At 35.7% G+C, this 23090-nt stretch overlaps 3 protein-coding genes across 3 annotated transcripts; 1 reads left to right on the plus strand and 2 right to left on the minus strand.

Moving 5' to 3' along the window:
• The first annotated feature begins 289 nt into the window (after positions 1-289).
• On the plus strand, positions 290-2709 carry LOC131179411 (uncharacterized). The gene is made up of 8 exons (XM_058146255.1): positions 290-433; positions 503-746; positions 950-1063; positions 1175-1275; positions 1372-1471; positions 1583-1721; positions 2084-2378; positions 2494-2709. The coding sequence occupies exons 1-8, from the start codon at positions 290-292 to the stop codon at positions 2707-2709; spliced, it is 1353 nt and encodes a 450-aa protein (XP_058002238.1).
• Positions 2710-16361: 13652 nt separating this feature from the next.
• Positions 16362-18745, minus strand: LOC110641966 (pentatricopeptide repeat-containing protein At4g21705, mitochondrial). Its single transcript, XM_021793871.2, has 2 exons — positions 18327-18745; positions 16362-17753 (listed from the first exon to the last, which is right to left on the minus strand). The coding sequence occupies exons 1-2, from the start codon at positions 18579-18581 to the stop codon at positions 16512-16514; spliced, it is 1497 nt and encodes a 498-aa protein (XP_021649563.1). The 5' UTR covers positions 18582-18745; the 3' UTR covers positions 16362-16511.
• An 802-nt stretch (positions 18746-19547) lies between these two features.
• Positions 19548-20814, minus strand: LOC110641975 (expansin-A12). Its single transcript, XM_021793886.2, has 3 exons — positions 20529-20814; positions 20147-20456; positions 19548-20057 (listed from the first exon to the last, which is right to left on the minus strand). Exons 1-3 carry the CDS (start codon positions 20656-20658, stop codon positions 19745-19747), a joined length of 753 nt encoding a protein of 250 aa, XP_021649578.2. The 5' UTR covers positions 20659-20814; the 3' UTR covers positions 19548-19744.
• Between the last annotated feature and the right edge of the window lie 2276 nt (positions 20815-23090).

Raw genomic sequence — 23090 nt, forward strand, 5'->3', positions numbered from 1 at the left:
GTTTACAATTTTGTTTTTCGGTATTTGTCTTTTGCCTACTATTTTTTTTAATTAGTTCTCTGAATCATGTCTGATGCAAAAAATTCAGTAGTTGAAGGGAAAATAACTACTACAACTGAAAATCTCTCATTAATTATAGCTTGATGGGACAAATTACCTTGCATGGTCTAGATTGTGTCTCCTTTTTATTTAAGCTAGAGGGTTGCAGGGTTATCTTACTAGAGATAAGCAAAAACCAGAAAAGCCTGCTTCTACCTACAGTCAATGGGAGTCAGAAAATTCTCTTATCATGTCATGGCTTATCAATTCCATGCAACCACATATAGCTTATGAGTATTTACTGTTGAATATTGCAGCTGCCATTTGGAGTGCAGTTTCTCAGACCTATTCTCAAGTTGGGAACGATGCACAAGTGTATGAGCTTCAAAACAAGGTCCATGGTATGAAATAGGGTGAACTAACTATTGCTCAATATTATGCAGAATAGAGTGGTCTATGACAGGAAGTAGACTTTTACCAGAACTTTCAAGCCTCATGTCCTGAAGATGCTGTTAAATTTCAGAAGTTGGTTGAGAAAGAGCGGATCTATGATTTTCTTACCGGGTTGAATATGGGATATGATCAAATTAGAGTCCCAGTGCTTGGAAAGAATCCTTTACCTACCTTAAGACAGACATACTCTTATGTTCAGCATGAAAAGAGCAGGAGGAGTGCCATGATTCATTCATGTCTGTTGATAAGGCAGGGTTAGTTGCTAATTCCTCACGTGAACAGTCACACGGTTCATTAGATAAGGATCAACTACATTGTGACTATTGTGGAAAAAACCAGCATACTAAGGAACATTGTTGGAAATTGCATGGTCGCCCTACTAAAGGGCGTGGAGGAAAAAGGATTTGCCTTACTAGACCATAAGCTAATGTATCTGAGGTTGTGAATCTGTCTGAAGATACTAACACCACTGAGATGTTTTCCAATGAAGAGGTACAGACTCTAAGGCGTCTGCTATCACAACTTAAATCGCAATCCACCACAGTTGCCTCTTATAACTTCATCAACTCAGGTAATGCTTTACTTGTCAATCTTAATAATTCTTTTTGGTTTATAGATTCTGGAGCAAATAAGCATATGACAGGCTCTTCAAATAAATTCATATCTTATTCTCTATGTTAAGGAAAAGAAAAAGTTTATACTGCGGATAGATCCTTGTCTAGTGTTTTTGGAGCAGGTTCTGTTAAATACATCCCCAATATAAGTCTTAGTTCTGTTTTACATGTGCCTAGCTTTCCTATTAACCTCTTGTCTATGAATTCAAACACAAAAGCTCTAAACTGCAAAATTGAATTTTTTCCATTTCACTGTGTATTTCAGGAATTGACGACAGGGAGAATGATTGGCAGTAGTAGACTGCAAGATGGGCTATATCTCTTGAATGATTATGTTGGCCAGGCTATGTTGGGGCAATCTATGGGTGCTAAGGAACAAATTATCATATGGCATAGGAGACTAAGACATCCTTCATTTACTGTGTAAGAAAAACTTTATCCTTTTCTGTTTAAATAATGCAAAATTGAATTGTTAGTATGTGATGCTTGTGAGTTTGCCAAACATACCAAACAATCTTATCCTGCAATAAATAATAAGGCTTCAGTTCCTTTTATGATTATCCATTCTGATATATGGGGGCCTACTCAAACTGTATCTTTATCGGGTTACAGATGGTTTGTGACATTTATTGATTGTTGCAGTAGGTTAACTTGAGCATATTTGATGAAAGGAAAAAATGAAGTTTTCTCTTTTTTCCAACAGTTCCATAAAATAATTAGTACACATTTTGATGCTCATGTTAAAATATTGAGAACTGATAATGATACAAAATATATGAATGGAGTCTTTCAGAAGTATTTGAAGGCACATAGGATTTTACATTAGACTTGTTGTGTTAATACTAGTTCACAAAATGGAATATCTGAGAAAAAAAATAGACACTTACATGAGGTTGCTAGGTCTCTTATATTTACCATGAATGTTCCTAAACCTTACTGGGGGATACTATTCTTTCTGCTGCATATCTTATTAACAGGATGCCTCTTCGAACATTAGAGTTTAAGAGTCCTTTAGAGGTTTTGCAGGGTAAAAATTCATATACCGTTCCTCCAAAGGTATTTGGTTGTGTTTGCTTTATTCATAAGCTTAATAGTGGAAAATTAGAACCCCGGGCCCTGAAATATATTTTTGTTGGTTATTCTAGCACTCAGAAGGAATATAGGTGTTATCATCCTCCTTTACGAAAATATTTTGTGAGTATGGACGTTACCTTCAAGGAATCTGAATCTTATTTCCATCCACCTCTTCAGGGGGAACATAGGAAGGAAGAGGTATATTTTCCTTCATCCTCATCCTCTCCAACCTTCAATTTCAGGGGGAGAATCTGGGTTTAGAGCCTATACCTAACAATGAAACTCAGGAAAAGTCACCTAAATCTCGAGAAAGACTGACAAGGCAGATTTGAGAATATATACCCGACGAAACAAGACAGATATAGCCATTGAGCAGGAGACTGCTGATCAACTGGAATCCCTGGATTCAATTCCTGGACGTCTTGAGGTATGTGATGAGTCTCCTTTGGCTCCTGATGAGTCTAATTTTGATTCTCAGTCTGTTCTTCTTTCTTCTGATAATGATCTTGATATTCCTATTGCTCTCTAGAAAAGTGTTAGGACCTGTACTAAACATCCCATTTCTAATTTCATCTCCTATAATTCTCTATCTCCATCCTACAGAGCCTTTCTACTATCTGTTTCCTCTGTCTCTATCCCACAGGATTAGAAGAAAGCTTACCTCGATCCAAAATGGAGGCAGCTATAGTGGAGGAGATGAAAGCTTTGGCAAAGAATGAGACATGGAAACTGGTTACTCTCCCACTGGAAAATAAGCTAGTTGGATGCAAGTGGGTGTTCAATATGAAGCATAGAGCAGATGGTTCAATTGAGAGGTATAAGGCCAAACTGGTAGCAAAAGGCTTCACACAGACGTACGGAGTAGTTTACCAAGAGACCTTTGCTCCTGTTGCTAAAATGAATACCATCAGAATTTTGTTGTCATGTGCAGCGAATCTTGAATGGGACTTGCAGCAGTTTGATGTTAAAAATGCCTTTTACATGGTGACTTAGAAGAAGAAAAAGTGTATATGAAAATTCCTTCAGGGTTTGAAGATGAGAAGACCAGAGGGAAAGTTTGCAGATTGAAAAAGACTTTGTATGGTCTAAAACAGTCACCTAGAGCATGGTTTGATAGGTTCAGTAAAGCGATGATCTCCTTTGGATACTGCTACAGCAATGCTGATCATACCTTGTTTACGAGGCATCGTAGAGGCAAAATCACACTAATTATTATCTATGTGGATGATATTGTGGTAACTGGTGACGATAAGGAAGAAATGACTATTTTAAAGGAGCGCCTGGCACAGGAGTTTGAAATCAAAGATTTGCGAAGACTCAAGTACTTTCTTGGAATAGAGGTTGCCAGATCAGATAAGGAAGTCTTTATTTCTCAAAGAAAGTATATCTTGGATCTGTTGGAAGAAACAAGAATGCCGGGCTATAAACCGAAGGAGTCTCCTATTGAGGCCAATCATAAATTGCAAGCTGGAGTTGGAAAATCAGTGGATTTAGGGAGATATCAGAGCTTGGTTAGCAAACTAATTTATCTTTCGCACATTAGACCGGACATAGCATATGCAGTTGGTCTAGTGAGCCAGTATATGCATGATCCTCGTAAATCTCATTTGGAGGTTGTTTTCCGCATCTTGCGATACCTAAAATCTACACCTAGGAAATGACTTCTTTTCTCAAAGCATGGTCACATTTAGATTAAAGCCTTTACAGATGCAAATTGGGTTGGGTCTTTTGATGATAAGAGATCAACATCAAGATACTGTACCTTTGTTGATAGTAATCTAGTCACTTGGAGAAGTAAGAAGCAAAATGTGACAGCTAGATCCAGTGCAGAAGCCAAATTCAGGGCAATGGCTCAAGGTATCTGCGAGTTATTGTAGTTACGGAAGTTGATGGAAGAATTAAAATTGTTTAAAGCTAATGGTTTGTTTTTGTTTTGTGATAACAAAGCTGCAATCAATATAGTTCATAATCCAGTTCAGCATGATCGGACCAAGCATATAGAGATTGATAGACACTTCATAAAAAAAAAAATTGTAGATGGTTCCTTAAGTGTCTCTTACGTAGGTTCGAAAAATCAGTTAGCTGATGTGTTCACTAAAGGATTAAGTTGTAAGGTGTTTCATACCCTAGTTTGCAAGTTGGGCATGTGCAACATACATGAACCAACTTGAGGGAAAGTGTTGGAATCCCTTAATTAGTGCATTAGCTGTAAATTAGAAAGTGTTAAAATCCCTTAATTAGTGCATTAGCTGTAAATTAGAATGTAAATTAGTGATATTAGGGATATTAGTATTTATTAGCTTTTATTTTCTTTCCGATTAAGGCTATAGCCTTTGTGTATAAATTTGAATCATTGTAACACTGTGAAATGCATCAAGAAATTCTTCAAGAAATTCTTCAATTCTCTCTAATCTCAACAAGGTTCATGGGAGAGTTCTTCCTTGAGCCCTTAAAATTTTTATGCTTTTGGGTTCAAAGGAGAGTCTTTCTTTGAACTCTTAAACCCCTTCTATTTAAACTTTTCCTCATAAGTACAAGGGAGAGTACTTTCTTGAGCCCTTTCCAGCATTCTATTTTTATACACTAATTCAAGGGAGAGTCCTCCCTTTGAACCTTTTCTTTTATTTTTTTTTTTTTAACCTGAAGTATCCTTTGAGGTGCTACATCGGAGCCCGGGTGTAGTGATAAATATGCAAGGGTGTAGGGCATTCATCGAAAGCGACGCGCCATGCCGGCGCCCGGGTGTGGTGTTAAGTGAGCAAGGGTTCCCACATCATGGACGGGTGTGGGTAAAGAAGTTAGTCCATAAGACAGATAATAGAACAAATAGTGGAACAGAACACAAGATAGACATAGAAAATAATAGAAGATATCATAGAAGGAGACCAATTAGGAAGGAGCAGGAAAGGAGGAGGATCAGGGTTGGTACTTGGAATGTTGGATCACTTACAGGAAAATTAATGGAGCTTGTGGATACCTTGGAAAGGAGAAGGGTGAATATTGCTTGCATTCAGGAGACTAAATGGGTAGGAGAGAAAAGTAAGGAAGTGGGTAATTCAGGGTATAAATTGTGATTTACCGGAAAGGAGAGAAACAAGAACGGAGTGGGTATAATCATAGACAGACATTGAAAGACGCAGAGTAGTGTGAAAAGAGTAGGAGATAGAATTATACTAGTAAAGCTAGTACTAGACGGAGAAACAATAAATATAGTTAGTGCTTATGCCCCACAAATAGGACTAGACAAAGGAGAGTAAACAAAGGTTTTGGTAAGATATGGATGATTTAATGCAAAGCATACCGAATGAAGAGAATGTTTTCATTGGTGGAGATTTGAATGGACATGTAGGAAGTGATAGGCAAGGTTATGAGAATGTTCATGGAGGTTTTGGTTTTGGCAGTCGAAATGAGGAGGGAAAAAGCATCCTGGATTTTGCTATGGCATACGACCTAATACTAGCAAATACCTACTTTATAAAAAGAGAGTCACATTTAGTGACTTTCAAAAGTGGGCAACATAGAAGCCAAATCGACTTCCTCTTAACCAGGAAGACAAATAGAGCTCTATGCAAGGATTGCAAGATCATTCCAGGAGAGGCTTTAACAAGTCAACATAGGTTGGTGGTCTTGGATGTCAAGTTTAGGAACAATTCAAGTAAGGTCAGAAGAAATAGTGTAGCTCGAACAAAGTGGTGGGAGTTCAAAGGAGTAAAGCAAGTGAAGTTCAAAAATGAGCTTCTTGAGTCCAAAGTATGGAAGCTAGATATGGAGGCCAATGATATGTGGATACAGATGGCATCAAAGATTAGAGAAGTAGCTAGAAAAGTACTTGGGGAGTCTAAAGGACATGGACCACCCTCAAAAGAGAGATGGTGGTGGAATGAGGAAGTACAAAAGGCGTTGAAGAGAAAAAGAGAATGGTATAAGAAATTACCTAAATGTGATAATAATGAGGCATATGAACAAGACAAGATAGCAAAGAAAGAGGCAAAAGGCGATTAGCCAAGCAAGAGCATGTGCCTTTGAAAAGTTATATGAGAAACTTGGAACTAAAGAAGGGAGAAACATATTTATAGATTAGCAAGGAGTAGAGAAAGGAAATGTCAAGATCTCAATCAAGTTAGGTGCATTAAGGATAAAGAAGGAAAAGTGTTGGTGAAAGATGAGGACATTAAAGAAAGATGGAGAAATTATTTTAATGATCTCTTTAATAATAGTCAAAATGGAAATAGCGTGAATATAGATTATAGAACAATAGAAAAGAATGTAAATTATACTAGAAGGATTAGATCTTTAGAAGTAAAGGAAGCACTTAAGAGAATGAAAGTAGGTAAAGCCTGTGGACCCGATGAAATACCAATTGAAGTGTGGAAGTATTTGGGAGATATGGGAGTGGCATGGTTAACTAAATTATTTAATAAGATTCTAAACTCAAAGAAAATGCCTGATGAATGGAGGAAGAGTATTTTAGTACCTATTTTTAAAAAAAAGGAGACATACAGAGTTGCTCAAACTATAGGGAATTAAACTCATGAGCCATACTATGAAGTTGTGGGAGAGAGTTGTGGAGCATCGACTACGCCATGATACTTCTATCTCTCTCAATCAATTTGGTTTCATGCCCGGTCGTTCAACTATGGAAGCGATCTTTCTCATTAGAAGCTTAATGGAGAAATATAGAGATGGGAAGAAAGATCTACACATGGTTTTTATTGATTTGGAGAAGGCTTATGATAGTGTTCCAAAAGAGGTCTTATGGAATGCGTTAGAACAAAAGAGGGTATCTATTAGGTACATACAAGTATTGAAAGATATGTATGAAGGAGCAACTACGATTGTGCGCATGGGAGGGGACACAAGAGATTTTCCGATCTCAATTGGATTACACCAAGGATCAGCCATAAGCCCTTACCTTTTTACATTAGTTTTAGATGAACTGACGAAACATATACAAGAGAGTATTCCTTGGTGCATGATGTTTGCGGATGATATTGTTCTGATAGATGAGACACGAGAAGGAGTCAATAGGAAGCTAGAACTTTGGAGAAGTACTCTAGAGTCAAAGGGTTTTAAGTTAAGTAGAACGAAGACAGAATACATGCATTGCAAGTTCAGTGAAGGCCAAACTGGTGATAGGGAAGGAGTTAGTTTGAATGGAGTGGCACTGTCCCAAAGTAATCACTTTAAATATCTAGGCTCAGTCCTTCAAGTAGATGGGGGATATAAGGAGGATGTTAGTCATAGGATTAAAGCCGGATGGTTGAAGTGGAGACGTGCCACGGGAGTTTTATGTGATCGTAAGATTCCCAATAAATTAAAAGGAAAATTTTACCGCATGACCATACGACTTGCTATGCTATATGGTAGTGAGTGTTGGGCACTGAAAGAGTCGTATGCATCTAAGATAAGAGTTGCAGAGATGAGAATGTTAAGGTGGATGAGTGGTCATACTAGACTAGATAAAGTCCGTAATGAAAGTATTAGAGAAAAGGTAGGAGTGGTGCCAATTGAAGATAAGTTGAGAGAAGGGAGATTGAGGTGGTTTGGTCATGTGAAGCATAGACATACGGAGGCTCCAGTTAGACAAGTAGAACACATTAGGCTAGAGGATAGAAAGAAAAAAAAGGGGTAGACCTAAATTGACTTGGAGGAGAGTAGTACAGCATGACTTAGAAGCATTACACATTTCTGAGGATTTAACCCAAAATCGTTCAGAGTGGAAAAAGCGAATCCATATAGCCGACCCCAAATTTTTGGGATAAAGGCTTAGTTGAGTTGAGTTAACCTGAAGTATCCTTTCATTGTTTTGCTTAACTCATATCCATCACCTTCTGAAATTAATTTAAAATTTTGTATTCTAAATAATAACACATAAACATTGATTTCAACTTCAAATATAATTTAAAATGTCTCTGATCAAATATACAAATAGGATAATAATTTATTTAGTAGAACATAAAATAGTTGTTTGCTTGAAACCTAATTTAAAATTTAGGAATTGGTTAGAATCATTTTCTGTTTGAGGAAAGAGACACATGTGTAGACATGCAGGCTAGGACAGCATTTCTATGCAGGTTATCTTGAAAACAGGAAAAACCCGTTTTTAAGGGAAATCTACCAGATCTTCTGTAAATTTATAAGTAATAAATGTATCAAATGTGTTAATAATTGATTGAATCAATATGGGTAAGGATTGACAGTTAATAATACTGATGATGAGACTTTGATTCGTTGACTGAGAGTCCTCATTAATGAATCAAACTCTCTAGGTTTTAATTTACATATTTCCTTTTGAATTGAAGTCTCCATCGAAGGAAGTGAAAATCTAAACCCATTTTAATTCAATTTTGTCAATATTTTTTTTTTAATCATATGAGTAGCATATATGCATTTTTATAAAATATTCACTTCACACATAACACCCTCTATCGTTTGGGCACTGATGATGAGATTAATGATGGATAAGCTGAAAATCCTCATTACTCATTATAAATCTCTAGAAACCAAATGATACTTTTTCAAAATTAAAATCCTAATTTTGAGGGGGGAGAAGTTAATAAAAATAATAAAGTAGAGTCAAAATTCACTTTTAGGGACATCCTACTTACTTTTGTATTTGGTTTACTATAACAGTGAGAAATTGAGCGCTCCTACATTTATATGACAAATATAAGGAATCGATATAATAATTTAAACTCCAATAAAATATTAGTGTTAAATTATAGTGAGCACACTTTTAAATCTACCTACCCCATTGAGGAACGATGTGGGGTGCCTAATACCTTCCTCACACGTATATAGACCCCGAACCCCGAATCTCTAAATTAGAGGTGGAAAACATTTTTTTCCAAATTTTTAAAAATCAAAAGGTTCTCTTTAATTTTTTCCAAAATTAAAGTGGCGACTCCTCACTTTCCACTTCAGTGAGAATTGTCTGGCCATCGCAAAACCCTTCTACCTTTTAGTGCACCACAATTGTCAATCGAATGACCAATTGCGCCTCCATGATATTCGCATCGAGCATTAGCATCATGCCACCTATGATATGGAGGTTGTAAAGGATCCAATGATACCGGGACAATTTGATTAATGCTTAGTAAATAGCGATAAATTTCGCTTAAAGGCATTGGAAAGGAAAGATCAGGATTCTTAGGTGGTCTGGGGTTGGTCTGAGCAGTTGGTGGTCAAATGAAAGAATTTGGTTGGATAGGTGGCCTGGGAGTGTAAACATGAGATGGGAATTGTTGAGGACGAGGGTATGAATAATGTTGGAATTATGGAGGAACATTAACCACCATTGGGTTTTGATTAGAAAATCGATGATAGAAGGTATTTTGTGAAAAGCGTGATTGGTAGGCCTGCTTAGCCACAGCATGAACCTCTCTTTCTTTTTTCTTTCTTGAATTAATGATCCTTTTTATTGGATTTTCTCCCACGGCTTCCTGCAATCTTCCCAATCTCAAATCTCCAGTCTGTATGATGTCAGCAAAGCTATTGGAGGTATTCCCAATCATCCACTTAAAGTAGGGAGCTTTCAGAGTTTCAATGAATAAAGAGCAAATCTCATTATAGGCTACTATGGATAAACTTCTGCTGCTTTTTTTTTTTCCATCTTTAAGCATATTCCTTGAAACTCTCACCCTCATTTTGCACGAGATTTTGAAGATCCTTTCTAGTTGGAGCTACATCACAGTTAAACTTATACTGTTCTAGGAAGACATCTGTCAAATCCTTCTAGGAGTGTAGTTTACTCCTATCAAACTGAACATACCAGCGCAGAGCTAGGCCTATAAGACTTTCATGGAAAAAGTGAATTAGTAGTTCATCATCAGTTAATACTGACATTTTGGCTATGTAAGTAGCCAAATGTACACACAGGTCTAAAGTGCCACTGTATTGTTCAAATTCTGGAATCTTGAATTTTCGAGGCACCACCACATCTGGGACTAAACCCAAAGCTGACACATTAACTGAGTCATACATGTTCAAACCTTCAATGGCCCTCAGACGCTCCTCAAGGGCTGAAAGCTTCTCATTTTCCACTTTATCTTTTCCCTTATCTAATCTAGTTGATCTATACATCATTCCTCCCACCAATGGATACTGTGAACTAGCAAGTTATGGAGCTAACGTAATAAGCATGATTGCTAGATTAGGAGTCGATGTGTAGCATTCAGCATATGGCAAAGCCTGATTATAAGGTGGGTTAACAGGTTGAGTCATGATAGGGAAAGATGACTAATTTGCTTGGAACATTGTAGTATTTGGGTTGGCTTGGATATTAATAATGGCAGCCGAATCAGTGTTAGCTTGACTTGAATTAGGGGATTGAAAAGTAAAGGATGCTGAAGCTTGATCCTGAGTCCGCTGGGTACTTGAATCCCCAATCATTATTGATAAAGCACTTGCAAAGATATTTATTTAACGAGAGGGCATTACTGTATCCTTGTTACGAGTCATTTCCATCATCATTTTCATCAGTTCAGAAACTTGTTCCTTCAATTCAAAACTTGTCCTTGTAGATTTGGGGCCTACTCTTGCTCTTCCATCATTATTCTCCTTACTCGAGCTCGGGTTAAGTAAACTCTTGATTGAGAGCTTGATTGTCTCACCAGATTTGCTTTAAGTCTAGCAATGTTGATAATTTTTCCTATTAAGAATGTGCATGCGTTAGTTCAATTCATTATGTCATTTGATTATTTTGGTTATTTTCCTTTATTTTGTCAAAAGGATACAGTAATATCTTGGTTTTCGTGTTATTGTTTGCAAAGGGTAATTCGAATCATCTACGTAGTGGCATCATTCAATAGTCAAACCATGAATGACGGAGTCATGTACGTGTCCATGATACTTGTTCATGTGACTTACATGACTTTTCACTCAACCCTGACGAGGATAAATCCTATGGGAGTTTTGCTTTTCATTCATTATCATAATCTTAAGACACAAAACATACCTCCAAATTCCTTTCATTGTATTAATGTCCAGAATTGTTCATCTACATGATCATATATATATTACAAAACTTTTCTGAGAACAAACTCTGTTAACGTCTAGGTTCTGGGAGGCTCTGCAGGATGCTGTGGCATTTCTTAAAGTATTCTTACAACCTCTCTTCTTGTCTTGCTAGATTGAATGTTTGCAGAGCCTACTTTGATTCTGGTAATAATTCTTCTTTACCCTGCACAGCCATCATCTATAATCTATCTACATTTTCTTTTAGTTCTAGATTGGTATGATATTCTTTTCAGTTTTCTCCTTAGTGTATTCTTTCAAAATGTCATTGATCAACTGAGATTGTCCATCATATTCAATCCGTTTCATTTCTAGTTCCTGTTCATATTTATCCACTAACACCTTGTGACAATTAAGCTCTTCTTGTAACCTGTTATTCTGTAAGCCCGCTTCTTTTAGTTTCCCTCAAAGTATTGATTTCTCTCTTTCCCATTGGCCTTTACTTTCCTCATACTCTGCTTTAGTCACCCATATTTCTTCTCTGAACCTCTTCCTTTCATTTTTCACAGCTTGCTGAATATCTTGGATTGATTTGTCTTTCTTTGCCTTTAGCTTCTTAACTTGTTCCTTCAACTGTTGATTTTCATATATTATCTTTTGGAAATGGATTTCTAATTTAGCTCTAGCTTCTTCATATATTACCTGTGGTAATTTATTCTTTGGACCCATCAAATTGGGAATATCATACCCTTTATCTCTCTTTTCCCTCCACATAGGATAGCCTTCTGTCGTGCTAGGCTTTTTAGGTGAACGGTCCATCAAGGTTACTCTTTCCCAAGATTTGCGTAAGGTCTTCAATTCATCTATTTTCCTAGTTTCATGGTAGAAATGAACTTTGGAAAATTCTTTGATTAGCAGGATGAACTGGATACAATCAAATTTCCTCATTACTAAAGCTGGTAAGTAACTTGTACATCCAATCACCCCTATCAAAGGCACAAACTGATAATCCACTGTGTTAAATATGAAAGGTTGACCGGGATTCCAAAGCTTTCTCCAACAATAATTCTGACTGTTATAGCTCATAATAACCTCTTGCCACTGTTATTCGCTCTTCTCTTTTACTACTATCTTCAACATTTTTTCTATAATGGGTTGATCAGAGTACCAAGTCAATCCTTTGATTTCCCGTGGCAATATATGGCTTAAAATCCATAAATACAACTGATTACAACATTTCCAACTTCCTTCACTCTTTTCTTGGCAATAGGTCAAAGTAAAAAAGGTTTCAGTAATAATGGCAGAAATTGGGTTTATGCTTTGCCTTTCTACTGCCTAGAATATCTCCACCACATTTCAACTCACCACATCCAATGGTCCTGGTAGCAAGACTAACCCATAAATGCTCAAAGCAAGCGTCCTCATAGCCATCTCCATCTTCCCATTTTGAATATGCTGGTCAAAGATTTTCTTAATGTAGATCCAAGACCACCCATGGGAATAACGCTTAATAGCTTCCTTAGCTTTTGCCTCCTCCACTGAAATGCCTACTAGGCTGGCAAACCGTTTCCAGGTTTGTCTATAATCAAGATAGAGGTATATACGATTCTGAGCTATATAAGGTATCTCCAACAGTGACAGATATTCTTCTATTATCGGGGTCATATCAATGCCATTAAAGGAGAAGACCCCTTTAAGTAGGATTCCCTAAAGACAATAATGCTTTCAAGGCGAAGTTTTACACCTTGACTTGTAATAAAGAGGCAATCTTCTCATACTTCTTTTCAAACATTATTTGCATATGTGAAGGAAGTAACTTCCAGCATTTAAGCAAACTATCGGAATTGACTGATCTTACTTCAATATTAGTGTGATCAAATGGTGGCAATGAACGAACTTCCATGTCAATACCCTTTTCTTCAGCTTGCAAAGATTCTAAATTTTGAATTAGATCATGCCATCGTTGAATGTTTTGTTCTCGTTGTAAGATCTCATCGGCTGACTGACTTGAGGATGCCATAAAGACTATTGTTGCTCACCCTTTGCAAATAAATGTTTTATGATACCTGATCTAAAAGAAAAATACTATATTAGAACATAAACAATTTAAAAAAAGAATGCCTCGTCATTGAGACTTTACGAGAAATTTTCTCATGATTGTAAATGTTTATGTAAGCAAAATTTTATTCAAGTAATTTCAAGTAGTACTATTAAGGCAAATGATATCTATACATCTATCAAAGTAGGAAGATGTTTAGACTATCTAAATGGTATGATTCGGAATTACTTTTTCTAAAAAAACATGAAAGTGCTTAAGTAATCGTTGTACCAACTACAAGCTAAGAGGCATCACACCTCTATCCATGAATAAAGTGATGACAAATAAAGTAAAGGAGAAGAGAGCACGTCCCTTTTGTCCTAACAATAGGATAATCTTAACAATGGATAAGTGCTATCCAATAGAATGGCTCTATCCTCAAAGGTGGTTTGCTATGGCTCTTGATTAACGTGCTAGTTTAGCTTGAGGGCTAATTCGCTAAGGTTTACAAGGTTCCCAAATTGTTCCTACTGTAAATAGTAGAGCCTCATTTCATTACCATAATATTGACGGGGAAACCCATGGGTATCACGATGAATGCAACGAGTTCTAATCTGAGTGGAAGTTCTCACGGATACTGACGAGAAACCCACGGGTATCGCTACACGACTTCCTCCTACTTCCTAGAGAGTAAAATAGCCCAGAGATAGAGCTCAAATGTGTGAGGATATTGTATAAATGTTAAGTGTGTAAAGGGACATACCAAACTCTTCCCTTTCAGGGGAAACTAAAACTATACACCACCCATCCATCATGATGGCAAATATTCAAACAATCAATCATATGACAAAATAGTTGGTAATAAATAAAGGCAAAAGAATCATCACAATAATTTATGCAGTTAAAAATATATTAAATTTAATAAAACACAAGAACCCTCGATATTTCATAAGTTAAACCCTAAAAGTGATACCTTCATCAGTCAATCTTCATCTGACATAAAACATAATGTAACATTAGAGAACAAGACTAATTCAAGAATCAAGACCGCTGATTAATTGTTCCCAAATAGATAATTTATGCATTGGAGAACATATGGTAGAGAAACCAATATATCAAACTACTTAAACAACAAATATAGATAACAGGAATCCATTTGCAAAATTGTCATGATGAAGAAATTTTATGTTAGTTCCGGCATGTGAGATTAGCAAAAAAGCTCAACTCGATCAGACCAAAAGCACACTATAAATCTAGATAATCATTTGCATGTCCAACAACTGAAATGCTTACTTACCAGAAAAACAACAATAATACAAGTTTTTATTTTTTTTGTTGAAATTTAATCGTCTCATCTTCCTACATATTCTCTGGAGCCAAACAAAATCTTCAGTCTAAAACGCAGAAAATCACAAGTTCTGCTCCTCAGTACCAAACAAGATGTCTAACACAAATTTCATCTACATTTCTTTTCCTACAATTACACACACACACACACACATCTCATCTGTACCAACATATCAACATTAGAAAATAATGAAGATAAGAAAGTGAACAACTAGCTTCCATATGCCTAAATATCCTCATTATGTTGTTTCAAAGAATATCACTTTCATGTAGATAATCAAAAGACAATTCCTTGTAGTTTTCCCACATTTTCTGAGCAGCCAAGAAAGAAAAATTCAATAGAGCATTTGACTTTAAAACCCAAACCAAAAAAAAAATTTCAAAACAGAAAAAAAAATTGTAAAATGTGAAGAACATACCACAAGTCAGTTTGTCTGATAATCCCATACTTTCCCCATGAATTAGTGACAGCTCCCCTTTTCCCTCTCTCCAACTTTTTCTTCTTTCTCTTCTCTCTCTTTCCTCTTTTTCTTCTTCTTATTCATCTTCTCTTCATTCTCTTTCCTTCTCCTCTTCATTTCTTTTTCTTTCTCTCTCCTTTTCCTTTCTTCCTCCTCCTCCCTCTATCACCTCCTTCTCCTCTCCCTCCTCTTCCTCTTGCTCTCTCTCTCTCTCTCTCTCTCTCTCTCTCTCCTCTGTACCAGACTCCGACTTCAATACCTCGACTCTTCACTATAAGAACTCGAATCCGAATCGTAGCTTTTATTGCGTCGCTTTTGCTATCTTCACTTGTCACTTTTGCTGCTTTTCTCATCTTCTTCTTCTTCTTCTCCCGAATCGAAATCGGAGCATTTATCTAACTGCTTATCCCTTATGTGTTTGCTATGGTTTCTATCTTGTGAATAGGAATCAGTGGCGACATGTTGTTGAGTTTTTCCTTTGGATTTTCTGTCTTCCTCTATGTCGTCCTTCTCTAGTAGAGAACTATTTTCATCGGTGGCCATTTTTCCCGCTTGGTTTTGGGGAGAGAGACGCACGAGCACCAGGCTTATAAAGGGAAAGCAAACTTGGGCAGGCATTATAGATTGTGTGAATCTCTACACACTGTCCAAGTGTCCATATTCAATTAACTCGTAGACGATTTAAGCCCAGCATAAGTTGGACTTATTTATTTTGAAAAACTTTATTGAATACTTTCCATTGTTTATGTATACAAAAAAAAGTTATTTGATTTGTAGAAATCATCATATTTCCTGTGGTAAGGTATGATAAAATAATGCAACTTAAGACTTCACTTGTCTTGGAATTTTCTTTTATAAAAAAATAGGATTAGTAATTTTCCATGGATTACACTTTTTAAATGAAATTATGTATTATTTTTTTTAAGATTTTGAGTGGGTTAAAAAGCATAAGCAGTGAATTTATTACTGTACCAAAGTGAGGCAGCCATAGGTGTCAAATCACTGAGTTTTAAGTTTCTATAGAGAATCTCCCCAAAAAAAAGGAAGTTTCTACTATGAATATTGCAAATCTGGCTAAAGTATACATATTTGGGAAGCTTACCAGTCATAATTTAGGGAGCTTGCAAATTATCCAGCTTCTGCCTAGAGGGAAAAACTGAAATGGGAAGAGGGGTTGAAGCCTATTCACATCGTCCAGCAGCCCTATTATAAGCACACCATGTGATCACAGAGTGCAGAAACTGTCCCTACATAAGGTCTCTGTATTTCATACCATCCAGCAAGGCAAAGTTAAAAAAACAGCAGGAATAGATGATGTTCAAGTTCCATTGTAGCAATTCAAAATCTGACAACTAATCATTATCTATCAAAGATCATAAATGGAAAAAGATTTTGGAGTGCTTAGTTGACTTTGTGCATAAAAATTGCTGGCATTGGCAACATGTCTAACACCACAATCCACATGAGCAATAAACTTCGAGTTAGTTTGCCATAACAAAGAAAAATAACCTCTTAAAGCAATTGAATCATTCAACATTCTTGCTGTCTTAAGCTAAGAATCGTCTTTGTTTCCTCATCTACATCTATTTTATCAGCCTTCATGCTCTCCAAAAGACCATTGACCTGTTTGCCACCTCTGACATAGGCCTTAACTAGAGTATGATAAAGTTCCCTATCTTTTGGAACCTTATTCTCCAATGAGCTCACAAATGCTTCTACGTCTTCAGCATCCCCATTATCAGCAAGCCAACTCAATATGCTAGAAATCAGTGTAGGTTTGGGCCTCCACCCTTTATTTTCTGCCTGTAAAGTTAGTGCTTCTTTCATGCATTGAAAAGCTTTTTCCATATTCTGCTTATCCATATATCCTGATGCAATTATAGACCAACTATTTGGAGTTGCAGTCTTCTGTTTTTTCACTATATCTCGAAGCATCGCTTCAGCCTTTTCAACTAATCCCTTCTGACAATACCCAATAAGGAGGACATTCGGAACTCTGAAATCATAACACTGGCAAGATGACTCCCACTCTTGTAGCAATTTCTCAGCTTCTTCAAGCTCCCCAAGCTTGACTAGAGAACCCAGCATGGTTATATAATCTCTGTTGACTTGCTTCTTACACTTGGCTTTTGCAAGACCCCACAACCTCATCATCTCATCTTTATTGCCAAGACTTGCATAAAGTGAAACCAAATGATTGTAGCCTAGTGCATCTTTAGTCACCTTTTCTTCACATTTCTTCAGGTAGACAAGTGCCCTCTCTTTTAAACCTGCTTTTATGTAGATGTTGGCTACTGTGGAATAAGTAATCCAATCCACAGAGATATGAGGTTGGTTATCCATTTCTTCAAGAATTTTCTCCACACCACTAAGATCAGATCTTGCTGCACAAGAGTTCATGCAAATTCTGTAGCTAAAATTGTCAGGAGAGACACCATTCTCCTTCATCTCTGAAAGCACATCAAGAACTTTTTCTAGCTGCCCAGTATTTGTGTAGAGACACATGAGGTCGTTGTAGTTGAGAGGAGAGGAAGCAAAACCCAATTCCTTCATCTTTTGCATATGGTTAAGGGACTTCTCAACAAGACCTTCTCTAACATAACAATTTAGAAGAGCACCATAGATCTTGGCAAGCTTAGCTCGGCCCCCCAAATTCTGGAAGTAGCTCTCTGCAGATTCCAGCCCACGAACTCTACCAATCAGATCCAATTGCACAGCACGGTCACCTGGTGAGAATGTATTGCCTACCTTGCCACTCATCCATTCAGAAACCTGCACCACCAAGAATCTAATATCAAAATAATAAGTAACAAAGAACCCTAAGTTACTTCACGACTTCACCAAATGAAAAATCACATTTAAAAGGGACAAAATATATAACCAAATGAAATAATTATTTCCAACATAACGCTTAATGTAAGGGAGATTCATTTTCTTACTATCTCAACCCTTATTTTTACTCAATTTATCTTTATAGAAAGGAAAACCTTGAACTTGGTATCAATGAGTTCATTAAGCTCAATTACAGTCATCCTAATAATAGAAATTAAATCATTGAGGAATATCAGACTCAGACTTCCTATCACTTATTCCTCCAGATTCCTCAGCTACCAAATGCAGAGCATTTCTCAAATATAAATAAATTCTTTTAGATAACCTTATGAAGCATAATCGTCAACTAAAACTAAAATCACAGCTTAAATTACTTGCGTTCTTATCTATCAAAAACAAACACACACAGAATCCACATCAATTTAAGCAGAAGTCTCTTAATTTTACGAATAATAGACAACCACCTATTATCTGAAAGCAAAACAGAAGTTTTGCAGATCAAAATTTGCTCACCTCAAGAGCTTGCCTGTACCGCCTGCGGGCACGGAGGTCTTTGACAATTCTTTGGAGTTCGAAGCCTTTGATCTTCCTGCCCTCTTCAGCCCACTTATCAAGTACTGGAACCAAACTGATATCTGGGTGACCAAGGGGACTTATTATTGAAAAGAGGTCATTGCTTGCGCTGCTGCAGTATCTTGTTCTCAAGACTGCATTTGCTATGAGGCTTTGGGTTCTGTTAAAGATTGCGAAGAATCGCGTTAGTGCCATTGGGAGATTGAGTTTGGCAATGGTGGTAAGTGAGGGAATGCTTGCTCTAGCTTGGACTGTTGTGAGTTGCGAATTGGGATTAGGGTTTTAGAGAGGGTTTCAGGGGGAAGGTATGGAAAGCAAACGATGTCGCATCGACAGAGGAATAATTTTCTGGAAAACTCCTGTGTCGTTTATAGAGCACAAAGGAAAATTTCACTCCTACAACATAAATTATATGAAAAATTATTTTTTAAATTGATGATATATATTTTTTATAAAATGAATAAAGCCTTAATCATTAATTTTTTATTCTAAAATTAGATATGAAAAATTAATATATAATTATTAAAATTTATCATTATTAATTAATTTAATTTAATTTTTATTTTAAAAATATATCAATTAATTCTTATATTTAAATTTCGTTAATAATTAAATCATCTCACTTAAATTTAATGCATTTTAACAATAATTTAATCAGATGACAAGATTACCCTTATTCTACCCAATTATCCTTGACCCACCTGTCAAAAGCTCCTCCATGGAAACGCCAAAGTTCTTCTTCGTAGAGAAATATGCATGCCTCCCAGTCCAGTTAACTAGCTAGCTCGCTTAATTGAAGGTCCAGCCTTGGTTTTCTAGCCTTTTTGAGGATGGCGAGAGTCAATACCATACTTCCCTTTTAAGGATCTTAAGGAACTCATTAATGTGGAGCCCAATACAAATTACTATATATATATATATATATATATATTCCAAATATTGCTTTTTATTTTAATTTTTTCCAGTAGTGTTTTGAAGGGATTTTACTAAATTTCTTTACTTATTGATTTTCTTAATTTTTAGTTAAATTAAGTTTAAATTGAAACTTTTATATTAAATTAGAATAACAAATTGAGAATGGATTAAATTAAATTTAATAATAAGTAAATTGAGCTCTAAGGAAAAAAAAAAGAAAAAAACTATAAATCTTTTGTACAAAATTATTTCCTTTATTGATAACATTCAATCAAAATACAAAGACGGCATAATTAAACTCCTATTTTTTTGGAGTTGTATGCATATGTGTAATCTTTTTTTAAAAAAATATTAACTGAATACAAATATTTAATTAATATTAACTATACATGTCCTGTAACAGTGCAAAAAATGGCTGTTCTAGGACATGCAAGTTTATTCTTCTAAGAGAATTGATTTTGTGAAGAAAATGTCTGTCCAAACCTCCATGTTGAAGGCACAACATTGAAGAATTCAAGTGTTTTTCCATCAACCAAAGTGAGCTTAAACGACAACGTTTGGCTTCGAAGGTCAACATTGCTTTGCCAATTTGCACCCCAGTTCCTGCGCATTGGCACCCATGATCTTGACCTAGATCCTCTAACCCATGCAGCTTCAATATCACCACTGCCTCCAACATTGGATATCATTATCAAACTGAAATTCGATTGTCCTCTTAACGTGAAATGAACTCCTCCTCTTCTCTTGCATGCCACCCTTCAATTCATAATAAATACACTCATTAAAAATGCAATTTTAAGAAATAAATATATATTAATTTATTTTGAAAATGAAATCATTATTACCTTCTGTAGAGTACAGGAACAATGCCTTCATTGCCTTGTTTGGCGATGCGAAGAAAAGCAGGCATGGACATGTCGAAGTGGTGGCGAGGAGGATCACACCATCCTCCATTATTGTTAGCTGGGCAGAAATTGGTGGTGGTTAACGTCACAACTCCACGTCGGAGACACCACTTGGGGTCAGCCTTAAAGTCGCACATGACTTGATAGCAAGCTCCACAGGCCTCTCCGTTTCTAAAAAGTGCACCACTCACTGCTGTTGTGTGCACTCCAAACCCAGCATGAAATGTATTATCATATCCACATGCTCCTCCTGATCATCAAAAACACAAATTATATCCAGACATTGTAATCTCTCACTATCTCTTTTCATTTTGTGACTTACCGAGAGTGCTAGGATTTTGATTGGCACCATAGAAGGTGGCATGAGCTTGAAGCCAACCGTTAAGTTGACCGTTAATCCCCTCCAAAAACAAACCTAAAATGAGCAAAGAATACCAACAAATAGGCCCCATTTGGAATTTTTCTTACAAAGCAATCAACGGAATGATATATCTAGCTATCAACCTCGAACATAACAATCCTAGAATCAAGTTGCCTCCATTTTTATACAGTTCTGGTACGCGGTTGTCGGTGATTTTATTACAGCAAATCTGGATCTAACCCTAACCCTTTTAATGATTTTTTCAGAATTTGTCGAAAGTTGTTTTTTTTTTTTCCAATTTTGATAAGATAATAACGCGTTTTTCTTCTTCTTTGTTGTTGTTTCAGATCGTATAAAGTACGACAAATGTGTACGGTTTGTGGTGACACAAGTTGGACATTGAACGAGCAAGTGCATGTGATGCTTAGTTTGCTTATCTGCTTTTGAGTCACCTGTCGGTGTTTATAGCTAGTTCTGTTATGTCAATGACATGTCATGCATGCATATGTAAGTTTCTTTATTTATTTGTTTATTTTTGGAATGTGATATTTGATCTTTTTAGCATTTTATCAGTCTGTAAAGTTTATGTTCGCAAATGCTTGTGCTTTAGCAAAACTCACTTCTAATAATTAAATAGTTGAGAGAGTAGAAGCTAGACTTTATATTCCCATATTACACTTTCTATATATCCACCCCAAAAGTTAATTGAAGAAAATATTTATTTGTAACACCCTATGCAAATTCCATATGGAGAAAACACGAGAGAGATGCTGAGTTTATAAGTTGTTGGTTCGTAACCCCTAGTGACGTGTTTTAAAACCGTGAGGGCTTCGGCCCAGAGCGGACAATATCACTAGTGGACCGGGCCGTTACATTTGTGGTATCAGAGCCGCTCCGCGTGCAACCTTGAACGATAGTGGGGCAAATCTCAGTGAACACCCTAGGCAAATCCCACATCGACAAAACACGGGAGAGATGCTGGGTTTATAAGTTGTTGGTTCGTAATCCCTAGTAACGCGTTTTAAAACCGTGAGGGCTTCGGCGCAGAGCGGACAATATCACTAATGGACCGGGCCGTTACATTTGTGGTATCATATACATTTATTATTTATTATTATTTTATTTTAATTAGCTAATAATAATTTAATATATTTATAAAAAATATATATATTTTATTGGATGGTCTGCTTATTTATTTTTAGATATATATATATATTATTTTTGAAATTAAATATATATCTGCAATCTGAACAACCCAGTTCAATAATAACTCTTATCTCATTCTACACCTAATAGAACTCTTGAAATATATATATACCCTAATCATCTCTTCTGCTAAACTTTGCTCTCAAAACCTGTTTGTCACCTCCTTTTTCTATCAAATACTCTCAACAGATAATCCCTAAATTTTTACTTCACTATGCATCACATTCGATTCTGTTTTCAAGGTAAAAATTATCATTATTTATTCAATAATGGATGAATTTGATTAATTTGTTACAACTACCCTAGAAATTTTTTTTTTTCTTTGATCATTAGTATTGAATTGGATTGATCATAATTACTGTGAGACAATATCTTTAAATTTAGAATATATATATATAAATATAAATATATATATATATATATATATATATATATATATATATATATAAGTTTATTATATTTTATTATTATTTGATATTTTTCTTTAATATTTTGGGTGTGTAGAAGATTTGAATATTCATTCTGTCAGCTGAAATTGTCTCTCTTTTATTGAATCTAGCTATTATTTTGGAGGTTCCAGATAAGTGGTAATTATAGTACATGGCACCGTTTTAGTCCCTTTCAAAATTTCTTAGCATTAAGTTTATTATTAAATGAAATTTTAAATTAACATTTTAACAATTATTTTATATGTGATTTTCTAGAGTTTTATTTTATTATTGAATTTTATTTCGATTTTGATTAAATAATTAATTTTGTCAACTATCTCTGTATTAGACTTATTAGGATTTCGAGAACAGGCCTTTAATGTAGTTATATTGATTGATATTTGACTATAAAATTTACCGATGTATTACTGAATTAATTTGATATTGATTTGATTTTATTGACTCTCTGAAACTATTGAAATACACTATTGGAATTGCACTATCAGTTATTATTTACTATCTGAAATTTTTATTGATTTTGATTGATTTGTACAAATTAATTTTCTATTTTGAATTGGTACCTATGCCCAGTATCTGTTTCTGTTATCTGACCCGCCGTGTGGACTATCACAGTATTAGGTTGCATTGTTGAGTCATGCATCATTGCAGTTTATGGTTTGCATTAGTATCATATGCATTGATATCTGTGAAGGAGGAGAAAGGTATCTAATATCTGGTAGCGAGCTTACCATTTAGCCTTTGGTGATGTGGGGTATCATCACCCTGGTGTATTGTACCATAAAATTTTTATTAAATGAATTTATTTTATATATATGTTTTATGAAATTATTTTATTAATGATTTTGACCACATGAGCATGATTTTATTG

This window comes from Hevea brasiliensis, chromosome 4 (assembly GCF_030052815.1).
Source record: "Hevea brasiliensis isolate MT/VB/25A 57/8 chromosome 4, ASM3005281v1, whole genome shotgun sequence".
In the NCBI taxonomy this organism is placed as follows: Eukaryota; Viridiplantae; Streptophyta; class Magnoliopsida; order Malpighiales; family Euphorbiaceae; genus Hevea; species Hevea brasiliensis.